The sequence below is a fragment of the Octodon degus genome, unplaced genomic scaffold (genome assembly GCF_000260255.1).
Source record: "Octodon degus isolate 3935 unplaced genomic scaffold, OctDeg1.0 scaffold00046, whole genome shotgun sequence".
Classification (NCBI taxonomy): domain Eukaryota; kingdom Metazoa; phylum Chordata; class Mammalia; order Rodentia; family Octodontidae; genus Octodon; species Octodon degus.
Genome location: NW_004524622.1, coordinates 12,439,129 through 12,457,689, shown reverse-complemented (window position 1 = coordinate 12,457,689; position 18,561 = coordinate 12,439,129). Strand labels below are relative to the sequence as shown.

Here is an 18,561-nt window from a genome sequence, read left to right as displayed (position 1 = left end):
ATGTTCTCAGAAAATAAGAAAAATCTAAGTTTACAGGCTTTTATTCTATAACCTGACTACTCAGCTTTCAGCCAGGAAAGGAGGTAAAGGATTTCTCACAGTCATTGCCTCAGGCTTTGTCTCTAGGCTGCAGGCATTTCCTAGTGCCAGAGCATCCTCCACCAAGGAAAAGAGGAACTCCTATCAAAGGCAGCTTCAGGGCCTCTTCTCAGCCTTTCTCTGATTAAATTTGTGTTTCCCAGAAGCAACTGTTGACAGCTCTACTTTCACTTTCCAGTTTCAGTTTCTAACTTCTGACCACAAGGACAACAACCATGATGTCATTACTTGCTTATATAACCCCTTCTTGGAGTCTCCTTTACTTGAAAACCCCAAGACAGGCTAGCTGGACCTGTACAGACTGCCTGCTGGGTCACTGCAGAGTTGCTGGCTACTTCTCAGCCACCATGAGGTAAAGACTTTTTCCTGGCTGCCTGCATGTTCAAGGTTTGGGCAAAAGTGTTCCTCACTGCTCTCCGGAATGTTTCTTCTCTGTGTTGTCAGGCTTCCCCACTCTTCTATGTGAGCATTTGCTAAGGGAGTGAACGTGTGAGAATCCAAATGTGTTTGTGCACTCAGAGGCACTGTTGCATCTTGATTTTTGTTAGTCTAAACCCTGGAGAAACCTCTCTTATGCTTATAGTCCAAAGAAGAGGAGAGTATTAAGGAAATGGAAAACATGGTCCCAGTTTCAGAGATTCCTTTCCACCAGGCTCACTCTGTCCTCTCTAAGGAAAGGAGGGACAGCTTTTCTGGGAAGGGACATCACTTTTGCTATCTTCCTTGTGCAGGTAAGCAGGGCCCACGTAACTGTGTGAGCTTCACTTGGACCTCTCATGAGTCTTGGAGTCATTATGTGGCTGGGGGTGAGCTGGTGAAGTTCATGGCCTTCCTGTTGGTTTCCAGGTTCACAGATGTTGTTGTTGTTATAATTGCTGCTGCTGTTGCTGCTGCTGTTTGGGTTTCTGTGTTTGCTTGATTTGGTGACACCCTGGACTGAACCCAGGGTTTTCACCCTAAGCTACATCTCCAGCCCTTTTTTTTTCATCTTCTGTTTTCAGAAAGTGTCTTTCTAAGTAGCTAAATTGCCAAGACTGGGTTCAGTCTTGCAATCCTCCTGCCTCAACCTCCCAGAATATTGAGCTTATGGCATGCACAACTTTAGTTGACTGGTCTCACTGTCTAACTGCTGCATTCTGATGAAGGTGTGACAGGACTGAAAATTAGTATGATACCCCTTCCTTTGGCCTCCTACAAGTCCTTGGCATGCTCCTTCCCCCAGGTCCTGACTGCAGGTCTGTGTTTGGGAGCATTCAGGTTGTCCTCAGTTAAAAGGCTTAATATGGTCACTTCTGCAAAATTACAACTGAATAGTGCTCCTATAATCTCTTCTATCAGCACATAAAATAGTGAATTAATATTGTCTTGGAAATGACCACTCAGTGCTTTACTGGGAAAAATTTTGAAAGGTCCAAGTTCCAGGAAATGCTCAACTGCAGGGCTGTTGTAAATGTGATCTTTATATAACAAAAGCTCTTATAAAGTCGAGAAGATTGACAGTTGGCTATAAACTTTGCACTTAATTCTGTGCTTACTAAGGGCCAACTACTCACCTCCCCCCTCTGCCACCAGCAGCCTCCGCCTGCTGTCTGTGTCTCTGCTTTTGCCTACTGTGCTCATTTGAGGGAAATGAAAGCACTCAGTATGTGGCAGGAGTAAGATCCTGTCGTTTCATTGCCCCCTCCATTGTTTTTCTGAGGTGGCCTTTCCCTTACAAGAAGGTACTCCCCAGGACACAGCTTCTAGGTTTCACCTCTTCTCAGTTCCTCAGTGTGATTGATCCAGCTCCCCCATCTCCACACTGTGACTGCCTTCCCTTGGGGCAGCTAGATGCACTCAGGACTGTACACACTGCACTGGCCCCAGCCACGCATAGATAGGGCCCATGCACCACAGCGACCACCTCTCGCTCATGCCAGGACTGTGTGGACCACCATCCAGCTTGCTGTAGTCCACTAAGGAGAGCTCTGCAGAAATCCCATGTGGTGGGGCGGCCCCCAGGGTGTCTCTCTCCTGCTTGCTCCCAACTCTCAGTACCTGTGCTCCTTGAGCTCTCTCCCACACTGGCCCTGCAGGCATCTTGCGCTCTTCTCTCTAGGCTCTATGAGTAATCACAGCTTTTACACCTTCACACATAGCTGGAAGGGCCACCTCTGTATCTCCCTTATCAGACTTAATTCTTTCCTGTCTGGGTCTCTAGATGGTGGACACTGTGGTGTGCACAAACTGGATAAGGCAGATAAGAGCTAGGAGGAGTTAGTCCACGTAAACAGACTAGCTGTGAGAGGGATGGTGGGACACTTAAAGGTGAGGTTTATCACCAGGTTAAGGAACTGTCCCATGAAAGGCACACTCTAAACCCTGAAACCCCATGAAAGTGCTGCTCTTAAGAAAGAGACTGCAAAGCCAAATGAGGAAGAGGAGCCTGACAGCGTCTTTTTGTGCTGACTTCCTTCATTCAACATGACGTACTCAAGGTTCGTTACCATCGTGGCATTATCACATCTCATTCTTCATGGCTCAACCATATTCCACTTGGTGACTGTGCTCTATTTTGCTTGCCCATTCATTAATGCTCAGCATGGGAGTGGTTTCCTTAATAGTGGGCCAGTGAACACCTGAGGATTAATATCTGCATGAACACAGGCTTTCAATTAATTGGAGCATCTATTGCAGTATGGAACGTCCCCAGGATTATGTGCTCAGGTGGGTCTCATATGGTAACTCTGATTTTGATTTATTGAGAGACCACCCGCCTTCTTTCTACTACAGCTCTACCATTTTATGTTCCTACCAGCAATGTGTTTGCGTTCTAATTCTCTAACATCCTTAACAACTCTTGTTATTTTCCTCTTTTTGTTTTGTTTGTTTCTTTGCATTCAGTTCTGAGAATTGAATCTAGTAGCACTCTACCACTGAGCTATATCCCCACAAGTTTGTTTGATTGTTTGTTTGTTTTTAAGACAGGGTTTTCTAAGTTGCCAGCCTGAAGTCAAACTAGTGGCTCACCTGCCTCAGCCTTGTTCAGCTCAGGGTTTACACCTCTGCACTATTCCACCTGGCTTAGTCTCCACTTTGTCATTACTACTGTCATCTTTGTGGGTGAAAAGGATGTCTTGATTCCTACTTACTGTGTTTTTGTTTTGGCTTGCTTTTTGCGTGTGTGATTTTCAATGCTGCTTCATTTATTTCCTGTAGTGGGGTCTGAGCCCTGAATCTCTTAAACACTCTACCACTGGGATGGACACTGCTCCAGCCCATTTACTTTATTTAGAGAGCAGGTCACATGCTGGCTTCCAACTTTCAACTTTCTCACCTGAGCCCCTCCAGCAAGTAGAACTACAAGGGCATACTACCTCACCAAGCTGCACTATGGTTTTGGTCTGTACTTATCTAACAGCTATTGATGTTGAGCATTTTGTTGTATCTTTGCCGTTCTTATGACTGTTCGTTGGAAAACATGAACTCAAGTTCTTTGCCAATGTTTTAATTGTGTTGATGAGTTGTAGGACATTTCATGTATTCTGTACTTACATATCAGTCATATGCCAAAATAGTTTCTCTCATCCTGGGAGTTACATTATCACTGTTGGCAATGTCCTAGGAAGTACAAAAACCTCATTTTGATAAAGTCCAACTTATTTCTTTGTATTATCATTGCCTGACCAGCCAAATAACTCAGTGGATTAAAGTGCCTGCAAGCAGGTGCACAGGCCAGGGGTTCGATCTCCGTTCACTCCGTACCTGCCTCGAGGGGTATGCTGAGGTGGCAATTGACACTGGGTGTGGTGGCATATGCCTGAAATCCCAGCACTTGGGATGTTGCAAACAGGTGGATTCCCACCAGTCAGATTTAGTAGCAAAACCCTGAACACCCTGTATCTTTGGCTAAAATTAAAAAAAAGAAAAAAAAGAAAGAAAGAAAAAAGAAAAGAAGAAAAAAGGGAATATATTATCATTGCCTATTAATTTGGTATCACATCTCACATCTAAGAAAATATCACAAGGAGATGTTATGAACATTTTCCCCCACACTTTCTTCCACAGCTTCTATTGTTTTAGACCTTACATCTCCATTTCTGGTCCCTCTTGACTTAATCATTGTATATGGTATAAGCTAAGGAGCCAGGCTCTTTCTTTGCATCTGGCTCCCAGTTTTTTCACACCACTTGTTGAAATGGCCTTAAAAGTCATTTCAGGGTATTTATAGACTGAACTAGGTCATCTTTCAAAATCGTAGCTTACTACTGAAATTCTGAGTATGACATTATTTGTAGATAGCATAAAAGGTATCAGGATTCAGTGAAGATGGAAAGGTGGAACTTGACTTCCATAGAACTGACACAGAGGAGGAAGAGACACCAGAGTCATCTGCATTGATGAGCCAGGGAGGAAAGTCCACGTGAGGATGCTGGAGGAAGGTGTATATTGGCAGTCAAGGAAGCAGTTATAGGAACCTTATTCACTTGGACATTTGACCTGAACTTCTGGGCTCTACAGTTGTGAGGTAGGAAGTCCCTATTCTTTAGGTCAGCTAATATGTACCATGTTGTTCCAACAGCCCAAATGGATCAATGGAATCCTATATTCCAGGTTTACTCCTGGAAGCACTTCTGTGGATCTGTGTCTCGACTCTCTTCCATGGGCTGTGTGTCTCTGTCACTTCCAAATGATCTTTATGCAAGTGCAGTACAATTTTGATTACCAAAGTTCTGTTAAAATGGGAACTATGAGAAGTCCCAGTTTATTTTTTGTATTCCATATTGGTTTATAAATTTGAGATCCTTTACAATTCCATATAAATTTTAGGATGAAAGTTTCTATTTCTGCAAAAATATGTTGCTGGGATTTGATCACGGCTTACATTTTATCTGTCGTCCCTTATGGGTGGTACTGATTTTTTCATAATATTAAGTTTCTAACCTATGAACAAGGGATGGTTTTCCATTAATAGGAGTCTTCTTCCTTTCAGCAAAATCTTTAGCTTTCAGGATCTGTGCTTTGCCTACTTGATTAAGTTTATTCCTAGATAGTTATTCTTTTCTCAGATACTATTAATGAGTGTTTCCTTAAGTTTCCTTTTAGATCATTCATAATTTGTGCATCAAAATTAACTTACAACATTAGGCTTTGATCTTTTGAATTGGCTTATTTAATTTAACAGTTTCTGTGGAATATCCTTCACCTTTTGTGCTTATAACATATTACAAGTGTTTGATTTGAAAAAAACAAGTGAAAACAGCTGTCTTAGACTTATTCTTCATCTTGACCGAAAAACTTTGAATGTTCAACTACTGAGGATGACCATAGTGTAGATTTCTCAAATGTGCTTTTTATTGCTTTGAGCACATTGCTTTCTTTTTTTTCTTTTTAATTCCATAATTTTATTGACAAACAAATAGCAATGAGACAGTTTCAAATCAAAATGGTAGGACAGTTTCAATAATTAACACATTGCATACAGTCTTCCTAGTGGTCATTTGCTGTACAAGATGCAGACATGATATCCTATTTACAAACACTATTAGAACAAATCCCTCTATTCATTAAGAGAATGTAACCACATATCTATCCTATTTTGAATACACAGATACAAAATGGACATTCATCTGTATCCCCCTTTTTTTTTTGTATAGTTCCATCATTTGAATATTATAGGTGTGTGAACTTGGAAAAATATTCCAGTAGTCCATAATATTATTGCATATTCTGGTTGACTGGCAAGATCAGAAATTGTGGACCTGTGTCCCCTACAGCTCAACATAACAGCATGGCTTTACTTCTTATACTTCGTTTTTATACTTTTCTGTTGGATGGTTAAGACCAAGATAAAGCAAGACTTCTGCAACAAGAGTTGTAGCTTTTGGATCTGATAAGGTCAGGAAAATCCCCTCAGGATTTAGGCTGAGACTCTGTACCTCAGATTGTGGATCCTTTGTCAGTGTTAGCCATGTGGACAAGTCACGGCCATTGCTTGGCCAATGTGCTCTCTGTGAAAGCCTGAGAGAATGTTTTCTCTCCTTGTGACTCTCCTTAGGCACATTCTACATCATCAATCACTTTCTTCTTTGGCTCCATAATCTCCTTGATCAGAAAATTTGGGACACACCTGATTTACATGATGCTACAGTACAAGTTCTTACATGTACTGAGTCTTAATTCACCTTGGAAGTCTAGGGCCAAAATGTTGGCTTTCCTTGTGGCCCTCCTTTTTCTCTAATTTTTGGTCTGCAAACTTAAGTTGTTAACCATCCAGAAGAGAAGCTTATTGTTATTACCATATACCCTAGGATGTTAAGCTTAACCTCACTATCTGAAATATAAAACATCTTAGGCATAACATGGAATAGGTATTTTTCATCACGTATTGATATGTTAAACTTTAAGTCCCTATAGAATATGATGAAAAAACATTTAAAAAATTAAAATATATTATAAAAGTAGGCACAAAGAATTATATAATTCTTATGTTTACACATAAGTCCAAAAATCTAACCATATACAACCTTGTAGCAGGACAGTCCCAAAACATTCTTTTTCCTATCTACTGTCTTCATTCACCACCCTTTCTTTTTGAACAAGAAGAGATACCTGAGAGATAGGATACATGGCAGCAACTGGCATGTCATGACAAGCAGCCCGTATTTTAGACCAGAATGACAGGCACTCCAAGCATGAACCTACTATTACAAATTGCCATCTTGAGTGTAGTTGCTTAGTTCACAGGTGTCAGTATATATTTTTAGTCAGGGTGAGAATCTTTCCAATTAATTGCTAGATTTGAAAATCTTCTGAAGATTCTTAGGATCATTGCCTTACCCATCTTCTACATATAACTGTATGGCCTGCCTCTGTCATGTTTCCTAGCTCTTCCCCTTTCCCTCTCTTAAATATTTAGTCCTCAAGTTCTTGCTTTCCTTTTAGTTGTATTATACTTTTCTATTTGCATTTCTTCTTTTGATTTCTCCTACTAGGGAAACTATATGATATTTACACATATGTGTCTCATTTATTTCACTTATGACTATATCTTCAGTGGCATCCACTTAAATATAAAGACTCCGAATTTATCATTCTTTATAGCTGAATAATACTCCATTGTATGAAAATATCATATAGTTTTAATCTATTCCACAGGTGATGGGCATCTTGGTTGTTTCAAAGATTCAGCTATCACAAATTGTGTGGCTATGAACATAGGCACACATATATCACTATGATATGTTTTCAGATCCTCTGGGAAAATTCTCAGTAGAGGAATAGTTGGTTTGAATGGGATTTCCCATCCTAGTTTTCTAAAGAGTCTCCACACTGATTTCCATAATGATTGCACCAGTCTACATTCCCATCAGCAGTGGAGAAGAAAGGGTTTCTTTTTCCCCACAGCCTCTCCAACATTTGTTATTGGGTGATTTCTTTATGATAGCCATTCTTTCTGGGGTGAGATGATATCTCAGTGTTGTTTTAATTTGCATTTCAAGGATGGCTAGTGATGTGGAGCATTTTTTCACATATTTATTTGCTTGTTTAATTTCATCCTCTGAGAAGTGTGTGTTCATCTTGGATGCCCATTTCTGGACTGGGTATTTAAATTTTGGGGCCCTCGTGTTTTTTAGTTCTTTATAGATTCTAGAGAGCAGATCTTTGTCTGAGTACTTATTTGTCAAGATTTTTTCCAAATTTGTGGGTTGTCTTTTCACTTTGTTGGTAATTTCTTTTGATGTGCAAAACCTTCTCAATAAGAGAAGATCACACTTGTTAATTCTTTCAAGTGTTTTCCATACGATTTGATTTTTTTTCATGAACTCTTTTCCTACCCTTTTGTATTCTAGAGTTCTTCCTACTTTCTCTTCCAGGAGATTTACTATTTCTGTTTTAATGTTTAGATATTTAATCCATTTTGACTTTAGCTTAGTGCTTGGTGATAGACCTGGGTCAAGTTTTAGTTTTCGGCATGTAGAGAGCCAGTTTTTCCACCACCTTTTGTCAAAGAGGCTATCTTTCTTCCAGTGAGTATATTTGGCACCTTTGTCAAAGATAAGGTGGCTGAGTGTGTTCGTGGGGGATTCAAAGTTTTCGAAGCTATTCCATTGGTCCTCAGGTCTATTTCCTTGCGAGTACCATGCTGATTTTACCACAGTAGCTTTATAGTAAAATTTCAAATCAGGAATTGTAATGCCTTCTGCCTTGTCTTTATTGCCCAAGACTGCCATTGTTATTCTAAGACATTTATGGTTCCAAATAAATTTTAGGAATGATTTCTCTAGGTCTGTGAGGTATGTTGTTGGTAGTTTGACAGGGATTGCATTAAATCTGTACAGCAATTTTGGGAATATGGCCATCTTCACAATGTTTATTCTTCCTATTCAAGAGTAGGGAATATCTTTCCATTTTCTGAAATCCTCTACAATGTCTTTTTTCAGAGTACTCTAATTTTCCTTGAAAAATCTGACTTCTTTAGTTAGATTAATTCCAAGGTATTTCACTTTCTGCAGTGCGATTGTAAAAGATATTGTTTCTCTAATTTCCCTCTCAGTGTCTTTGTTATCTGTGTAGAGGAATGCTGTTGACTTTTGGGTATTGACTTTGTATCCTGCTATGCCACTGAATTTGAATATTAATTCTAGTAGCTTCTTGGTGGAGTTTTTTGGGTCTTCCAAGTAAAGTATCATGTCATCTGCAAATAATGATAATTTAACTTCTTCTTTACCTATTTTTATTCCTTTTATTTCTTTCTCTTGTCTAATGGCTTTAGCTAATGATTCCAGAATTATATTGAATAGGAGTGGTGATAGAGGACATCCTTGTCTTGTACCAGATGTAAGAGTAAAAGATTTCAGTTTTTCCCCATTTAGAATTATGTTAGCCATTGGGTTTTCATAAATGGCTTTTACCAGATCGAAGTAGAGGCCATGTATTCCAATTTTTGAACATGAATGAGTGTTGGACTTTGTCAAAAGCCTTTTCTGTATCGATTGCGATGATCATGTGATTTATAGTTTTCGCTCTATTGATATAGTGTATTACATTTATAGATTTTCGAATGTTGAACCATCCTTGCATCCTTGGGATGAATTCTACCTAGTCATGATGCATGATCTTCTTGATGATTTTCTGCATTCTATTTGCTAGGATTTTATTGAAGATTTTTGCATCTATGTTCCTGAGGGAGATTGGCCTGTAGTTCTCTTTTTTAGTTGCGTCTTTCCCTGGTTTCATTATCAGTATAGTACTTTCCTCTAGGAATGATTTTGGGAGGATTGCTTCCTTTTCAATTTCATTGAAGATTTTGAGAAGTATAGGGACTATATCTTCTGTAAATTTCTTGTAGAATTCAGCCTTGAATCCATCCGGACCTAGACTTTACTTTGTCATTAGGTTTTTTATTACCTCTCGTATCTCATTGGCTGTTATTGGGCTATTGAGAGTGGCTATATCTTGTCGATTCAATTTTGGCAATTTGTAACTTTCTAAGAATCTGTCCATTTCATTTGTGCCTATTTTGTGAGAGTAAAGATTCTCAAAGTAGCTATTGATAATCTTCAGAAACTCCACATGTGTGGCAATTACATGCATTTCATTCCTTATTTATTTGTATTTGAACTTTTTCTTTCCTCTTTTTGATGAAGTTAGCTAGGAGCTTATTGATTTTATTTAATCTTTCAAAGTACCAGCTTTTCGTTTCGTTAATTCTTTGAATTGTTTTCTTCATCTCAATTGAATTAATTTCTGCTCTAATCTTTATGATTTCTTCCTGTCTTTGGGCTCTGGGTTTGGTTTACTTTTCCTTTTCTAGATGTTGGAGGGGCATCATTAGGGTGTTTATTTGTTCCCATTCTATTTTCCTAATGTGTGAATTCACAACTACGAATTTCCCTCTGAGAACTGCTTTCATCGTATCCCATAAATTCCAATAAGTTGTGCTTGAATTTTCATTGAATTGTAGATATTGTTGAAATTATTGTTTAATTTCATCTGTGTCCCAGTGGTTTCTGAGTAGGGTGTTGTGTAATTTCCATGTATTTAGAGGTTTTTCTATTTTATTTTTTTCAGAACCAGGGATTAAACTCAGGTACTTGCGCTTGCCAAGGAAGCACTTATTCCACTGAGCCATCTCCCTGGCCCCTAGAGGTTTTTTTTTTTTTTTTTTTCTGGTTTGTTTTGTCATTTATTTCCCATTTCATTGCACTGTGGTTAAATAATATGCATGGGACAAGTTCTGTTTTCTTGCATATACTTAAGCTTGACCTATGCACCAGTATGTGGTCTATTTTAGAATATGACCCATGTGCAGCTAAATGTGTATTCAGCTTTGTTTGGGTGGAACACTCTGTATATGTCCACCAAGTCCATTTGTTTCAAGCTCTGGTTCAGTTCTGTTATATCTTTGCTAATTTTTTTGTCTGGTTGACCCATCTTTTTGGGATAAGTGGGAGTTAAGTCAAGATTGTGATATTGGATATTAGATTGTGTTAAGATTGTGAAATATCAGATATTAGATAAGATTGTGATAAGATTGTGATATTGGATATTAGATTTTTTTGTGTCCATTGTTAACATTGTGATATTGGATATTAGATTTTTTTGTGTCCATTACGATTTGCTTTATGTAGTTGGGTGCTACCTTGTTTGGTGCATGCATACTTATGAGTGTTACCACTTCCTCTTGAATTTTTCCCCTAACCACTATATAATGGCCTTCTTTATTTCACTTGATCATTCTTGGTTTGAAGTTGAGACTGTCTGAGAATAGGATTGCTGCCCCTGCTTTTTCTGAGGTGTTGGCTGTGTAGTATTGCTTTCCATCCTTTGACTTTCACCCCATGAATGTCTTTATGAGGTAAATGTGTTCCTTGTATAGAGTATATTTTTTGATTTTGTTTCCTAATCCACTGTGCCAGTCTATTTCTCTTAATTGGTGAATTGAGTCTATTTACATTGATAGTTAGAATTGAGATGTATTGACTTACAATAGACATGTTATTTACCTGTTGTCATTTACTCCTTTTTCTCCTGTTCTTAGTTGTTTGCCCTATTTAGTTGGTTGCTCCTGATCTCATTCATGGAGTTCTAAGCATTTTGGTACCTCTCTAGAACATCTTTCAGTATTGTCTGTAGGGTTGGCTTGTCATCATGAAATTCTTTAGTTGTTCTTTGTCATGGAAGTATTTCAATTCTCCATCAAACTTGAAATAGAGTTTTGCAGGGTATAATAATCTGGTCTGGAATTTGTTTTCATAGAGGACTTGAAGTACTCTGCTCTGTGCACTTCTTGCCTTCATGGTTTGTGAAGAGAAGTCAGCCGTAATTCTGATAGGTTTTCCTTTGAATGTGATCTGCTTCTTTTCTCTAGCAGCTTTCAGTATATTATTCTTGTGCTAAATTTCTGGGATCTTGATTACTATATGTCTCAGTGTGTTTTTAATTGGGTTGAGGTTACTTGATGTTCTGTATGCTTCAGTTACCTGAATGTCGGATTGTTTCCTCATATTTGGTAAATTTTCTGCTATTACTTCTGCTCTTATTTTTTTAATGTCATTTGTATTGATTCCTTCTTTGTCTTTGATACCTATTAGTCTCACATTGTTCACCTTTGCATCATCTTGTAAGTGATGAATTAATTTTTCCTGCATCCTAGTTGTTTTTAAGAGATTATTTCTTACCTTTTCACTAGTTGCACTGGCATCTTCAAGATCTGAAACTGTCTTCACTTTCATTCAAGTGGTTTTGCAAGCTTGTGATTGAGATTTTAAGTTCCTCTATATCTCTTTGACTCTGCTTCATGCAATCTATTTATTTCCTGTATTGCTCATTCAAGTAATCCATCATTTTTCTAATCTCTTTTTTTGTATCATTGTCTCCTTTACAAGCAGTTATTAATTCTTTTACTGAAGTGTTTTTCTCAGATTGGGTTTCCTCCCTATATTCCTGTATTTGATTCTTTAATTCAGATGTTATGAGTTCAGAGAATTCTTTATTTCAGAAAATAATTCTGCTCTAAGTTCCTCTATAATTTTCTGCTATTGCTTATTTACTATTGATGCTATTAATTCATACATTACAGCTGATCTAGTGTCCTCTGCACTTGTTCTGGGTGGGCATTGGGTTTCCTCCATATGTTTCTGCTTTTGATTCTTTCCTACTGATGCTATTAATTCAGGGATTTTTCTGTCATTTCCAATCTGCATTCCTCTATACCTTTCTGCAGTTGTTTCTTTATTTCAGAAGCCATTGATTTATTGATTTCAGCTATGTGATTCCCAATTTGTTCTGTGTTAGTGTCCTCTGCACTTGTTATGGCTGGGCTTGGGGTCTGAGATTGCATTTTGCTCCTTCTGGTTATCATTTTGTATAGCACTATCTTCTGGCCTTTGTTGTAGAGCTTTGGTGCAGTTATAACCTTAGCACCTACTGAAATTCAGGTACAGATCTACAATTTTGGATTTATCCAACTGTGCCTGGCTTGGGTCTGGCTGCTGTGCTCAGCTCCTTCCTGCTGCCAACCTTGGGAAAGAACCTGTTGTGTCCATCTGTCAAAATGTTCTGCTCCTGGACTAGCTGGGTGGTTCTGTCCCCTACTCTTTCTGCAGGGACTGCAGCTGCAGGGTTTCACCCCAGGCCTGTATGCCAGGCCTGAGCTGAGTCTGAAGGGGCCAAGGTAGAGTAGGAGGAAGAGGAAGCTCTCCCACACACTGACTGGGCCTGAGCTATGGCTGGATCTGGGCATCCCCAGAACGTGGCAGAAATTCTCACTCAGTGGGCAGGGTTGGGGTTGCTGAGGAGTTATTTGGGGGTCCAAAGGAGGTGGTAGAAAGTCTCACCCATGCTGCACCTGGTCTTGGACCTAGGACATTGCTTTCTTATAGTCATTCACTGAGTATTTTCAATGAAGAAAACAGTGTTAAATTTTGTGAGTCTCTCTTCTGCGTAAATTGCAACAGGCATAATATTTTCCTTCTTTCTGTTAATGTTATGTAACATGAATTGACTTTTAGGTGTTGAGCTTCCCTTTGTATTATACTCACCATTTGCATACCATTTTTGAAATGACAAAATTACAGAGATGAAAAATGAAGATGTGGGTAGCAGTGGTCTGGATTCTAGGGGAGCTGAGGAAGAGGTTGTAGGTCTGATGATGAGCGGGTGGCAGGAAGTGGTGTTGGGGTGTTGCAGTAGTGCTTCAGTTTGTTGATCCAGGTGAAGGTTATAGAGATTCACTCATCAGACAAAGTTGACAGGATGATACAACATGGTCTTCTACCCATTCTAAGTTCCTAGCATGGGCACTTTACTGTGGTGGTGGAAGTTACAATCAGGAGAAATTGGGTGAAGGATATACTGGTTCCACAACCTATCTTTACAACTTTTGTGAATCTATAAGCAATCCTGAGTAAAAAGTTTTAAAAAACTATTATATCTTATCCTTTTGGTGGCATTCATAATAACATAGAAAATTCTTCCTAGAATACAGTAAGCTATATGTGCTTTCAATATACAGGTCTGTTAATCCTCTCAAAGGTGACTTTGGTGAGCACTGCTATTATTGCTGTTTCATAAATAGACCTCAGATCAAACAGCAGTGCTGGAATGAGCATACAGAAAGAAGCAAAGTACATCCTTTGTCAATGTGCTTGTTACAAAATCAGGGACTTTAAGGAAAATTGCAGTAAGTGTGGGATTTTCACAAGGGTTCTAATGTCGTAAATTATTCCACTTGGCTTATTTTACAGGATTTACTTTTGTTTTACAGTAAGAATGATGATACTAATCAAGTCAAGGACTGCCTGGTTCAACTGAAATGCCACTTTACATGGGAACTAGCAATTGAAAAGGCTGAAATACCCGATTTAGAAAGCAGGGTCTTGGAAGAGATTGCGTTCCTTGACACTAAGTACAATGTGGGAATTCACAACCTGCAGGCCTACGTGGAACACCTCAAGGGCCACAATGACAAAGCTCTACAGAGCCTGGAAGATGCTGAAAGGCTGATCCAGAAAGAACACGCTGACCAGCCCGACACAAAAAGCCTGGTGACCTGGGGCAACTATGCCTGGGTGTGTTATCACCTGGGAAGTTTGGCAGATGCCAGGATGTACCTGGACAAGGTAGAGAACACTTGCAAGAAGCTTTCAAGTCATATCCCCTTTCAGGTGAAGTGCCCTGAGGTGGACTGTGAGGAAGAATGGGCCTTACTGAAGTGTGGAGAAAAGCATTATGAGCGAGCTTTAGACTGCTTTCAAAGTGCTTTGGAAATAGAGCCTGAAAACCCTGAGTTCAACACTGGATATGCCATCACTGTCTTTAGACTGGAGAATTTTAAGAGGTACAAGAATGAGAGAGTGTCCTCCCTGGACTCCCTGCGAAAGGCTGTGAGGCTGAATCCTGAAGATGCATACATCAAGGTCCTCCTTGCCCTGAGACTTCAGGATGTGGGGCAGGAGATGGAAGGGAAGAATTACATTGAGGAAGCTCTGAGCCTCAAATCCTCCCAGATGTACATCTTTCGCTATGTAGCCATGTTTTATCGAAGAGCAGGCTGCGTGGATAAAGCTCTTGAGCTCCTTCAAAAGGCCTTGCAGGCAATGCCCAACTCTGCTTTCTTGAACCATCAGATAGGGCTTTGCTACAGAGACAAACTAGTCTTAAAAAAGGTAGCCACCAACATGCAGCATGCAGGCCAGGGTAGAGAGAAGAGGGACAGACACGCAAGACTAGCCATAGCGCATTTTAAACTTACTCTGAAACAAAAGCCCACATTTTATACTGCTTTCCTGCACCTGGCACTTGTTTATATTGAAGTAGGAAAATATGACGAAGCTGAAGACAACTTTCGAAAGTTGTTTTCTGTGACAGCGCCTAAGGAAAGCTTGCTACAAGAGGCACATTTCCGCTATGGCAAATTTCAGGAATATCAAAGGAAATCAAAAGCTGATGCCATTAAGCATTATAGAAAAGCAACACAAATAGGACAGCCGTCATATATAAGGGACAAAAGTATTAATTCTTTAGAGAAATTGGCTACAATGAATCTTCAGAGAAATAAATTTGACAAGGAAGCCCTCAGCCTCCTGGAATATGTCCACAAACTGAAAGGGGAAGTGCAGGCAGCTGGGGATACCACGAGCAGGCCTGAGCCTGGCTCCGCACTCCCAGACGAGAATGCCACGGGAAGCAATGCCTAAGAACTGAAACCCCAGGCACGTTCACTTTTCATTAGCTTTTCCATGAATTTTTATTCTGTTTGAGGATTTCAGAAGCATGTGTTATGAAGTTTGTTGCATTTCTCAGACCTGGCGGGGCATCATTAGCTGTATTCGGAAAATAGCGAAGCAGCACACATGTGCACCTCAGGGGCTGGAAGTGACTATTCAGGTGACTGCTATAGAGGAGAAAAAAGCTTGCTGAGTACATCTGTAGCAAATATAAATCTAGATTTACGTACACCAAGGTGTTTAATTCTTGTTTTATCAAGCATTCACAGGGCTTTATAAATAAATACCAAATAAGATGAATGGGAAACATGTTACTCCAACTTTACGCCGTTTATAATCTAGTGAGAGAGAGAATTAAACATTTACTAACGAGAAGTCAGATTTCTCCATGAGGATGTTTCAACTTTAATTCATTGTCAAACTGTTCCAAGCCCACTGTAGGTTCTTTTAGCTTAGTGATTTCATTTGAAGCACTATTTAAATCATTTGCTGATATTGATCCAACTAAAACATAAATGTACAAAGCACGTGAAATGATCTGAAAGCAGACCTCATTAATGCAAAATAAACTTCTGGATGATGTTACGTGTTGTGTGAAAAATTTTCTTAGTTACTCTTTTCTCATTGTGGGACAAAATACCCAATCTGCCAAATTAAAGGAGGAAAGGTTTATTTAGCTCACAGTTTGTGGAGGTTTAAGTTCAAAATCAGCTACGTCCAAGGCAGAACAGCACATGGCAGAGGGCAACAATTCATGGAGATAGAAAAAGCCACCGGGTGAACAAAACGACAAGCCTGCTTCTGCCCCTTATGGTGTTTGCAGGCTACCTCTCTGGGAACAGGCATAGCACTCCCCTCTTATCACCAGCATTGGATCATGACTCAATCACAAACTCTAGATTCAGCCACCTCTCAGAAGCCCAACCCCATGACTGCATGCGGCTTTGGGGAGACATCTGGACACAACCGTCACAGGAATGCCTGACGATCTCTAGGGAACACGATTTAGTTAGCAGCACATCTCTTTCACATCCTTTCCAACTCAAGAAGAGACCTGTGCTCTTCTCAGGGCTCAAAAATATGGCAGTGTAGTATAGTCTGGGTGCTTTCAAGCAAAACAACTAATAGGAAAATGTAGGCCGTAGATGCTCTTTCATTTTAATAATAATATTGCCAAATTTATACAAGAGTATCTTCAAGCATTACCAAGAAGTTTCTTTAGCTAAATTGTAGAAGCTTGTTATTCCCATGTAAATGACTGACAGAATTCCAAGTGGAATCTTTCTTTAGACTGACTCCCTCAGTCAAGCCCACTATAGTCCCTCCCACTCATTATTGTCATCAGAGCCCCAGCCCATGCCTTTGCTGACTGCTCTGCAGACACCACTGCTGTCTACAGCCTCTTGTGGACTACTGTGACCCCCAAGGTCTCTGTCCTCATGATGCAGCTATAGCTGGATCCGCACTGGGAATCAAGATATCTACTCTCCTGCCTGCTCCAGCCTCAGTTACCTGCTTCATCAGTCCAATTTCTGTTACTACAACAAAATACTTGTCTATTTGCCAATATTACATTCAGCGAATAGTGAAAAGAGTCTCATTTTGTTCAGAGTTTTGAAGGCTGAAAGTCCAAAGACCCTGGCAAGGACCTGACAAAGCCCTGGCTATACTGAGTCACCATGGACAGCATCATGCAGGTGCCCAAGCCAGGGAGCAATTGCATGGCAAGGCAGCAAGCTGGAGAGCAGGGACAGACAGCTTTGCCACCACTAGACTTCATCTCTTAAACATCACACCGCTTCTTAACACTACTATGCCAAGGACCAAACTTCAGATGCCTGAAACTCAGGGAACACACTCAAACCTTACCAAGAGCATCCACTGTCACCCTGTGGTCTCAGATGGGGTTTTGTTCCCAGCCAGCACAAATGTGATAACAGCTACTTGCACTCAGAAGTTCCTTGCTGAAGGGATAAGTCTTCTCTGATGCGGCCCTTAAAATCTAGTCTCGGGCTTAGGAGATAGTTCAGCAGCATAAGCGCCTGCCTGACAAGCAAAGGACCCAGATTCATCCCCACCACCACATGCCGTGCTGGCCCCGGAATCCCAGGCACCCTGTGGGGGCCATGAAACAGGACATGGTAGCCCATGCCTGTAATCCTAGCACTGGGGAAACTAAGACAGGAAGATCACTACAGAGTCCAAACTATGTAGGGAGATCCTGTATCAACAAACAAAAGCAAAAGCAAAACAAAACAAAAATCACTCTCCATCCAGCTTCTCCTAAATTTCAGTACATCCCCAGCTTCTCCTGATCAGTTCGCATTTGTTGTTCTCCTGTCTGAAGTCACCCTTGTGTCTCTGGCAGGCTGTGTTGTGCTGTTTAATTTTTCAATTAGAAATATACAATGAGCAGTAGTTCTCAACCAGAGCGGGGCAGCGGTTGCAAGAGGACAGGTTTTGCCTGTCAGAGGGTTCTGGCAATGCCAAGAGTGGGTTTTCAGATGTCACACTTGTGGGTTAATGGTGACACCTGGTGGATGTACACACAGATGCTGCTTGAATGTCCTACAACAAAAAATGAGGTTGCCCAAAATGTCAATATAGCCATATTGAGAAATTCACACTTGCATCATTTCTTGAAGAATTATGTATAGTGAGTGATTACTCTGTTTGTTTTGGTGTCAGGAATTGAACTTAGGAGCTTGCCAGGCAAGCACTGTGCTGCTGAGCTATAACTTTGAGTGATTAAGATTCTTAAGCCATAAGAGTAGATAACCTAGATTTTTTCCTCTTAAGTTTTACTACTGCTTGCTTAGTTACAATTCACTTAAACTTCAACAAACAAAGGCTACATATTAACCGAAGTGGAAAGGCTACATATTAACTGAAGGACTATTTTTAGAAATATTTACCTACGTTGTTTCAGTTTTCCACCAGGCTTCAGGTTTGTTGTCATATTTCAAATTTTCTTTCCTGTTCCCCCAGTTATTGCATCTAACATCTTAATGGTATACATTCAAAAGATAATAAAATCAGTTCCCTCAAAAATGTAACCAGTCCTCTCTGTTACAAAAAAAATATTCAAATCCTTTCTGTTAACATATTCAACACTCATTTACTAGTCAGGTGTTTGTTTCTTCTCAATCCTGAAAGTGTATATTCCTTGGGAATTTTTTTACACACATTTTTAAGTGGTTTGATTAAGATTCTTAAGCCGTAAGAGTAGATAACCTAGATTTGTTTTCCT

General features: G+C 39.9%; 1 protein-coding gene across 1 annotated transcript; it reads left to right on the top strand.

Annotated features, from left to right (window-relative positions):
• The first annotated feature begins 375 nt into the window (after nucleotides 1-375).
• LOC101568551 (interferon-induced protein with tetratricopeptide repeats 1-like) lies at nucleotides 376-15,351 on the top strand. The gene is made up of 2 exons (XM_023716217.1): nucleotides 376-451; nucleotides 13,850-15,351. The coding sequence occupies exons 1-2, from the start codon at nucleotides 447-449 to the stop codon at nucleotides 15,279-15,281; spliced, it is 1,437 nt and encodes a 478-aa protein (XP_023571985.1). The 5' UTR covers nucleotides 376-446; the 3' UTR covers nucleotides 15,282-15,351.
• Nucleotides 15,352-18,561: the final 3,210 nt, after the last annotated feature.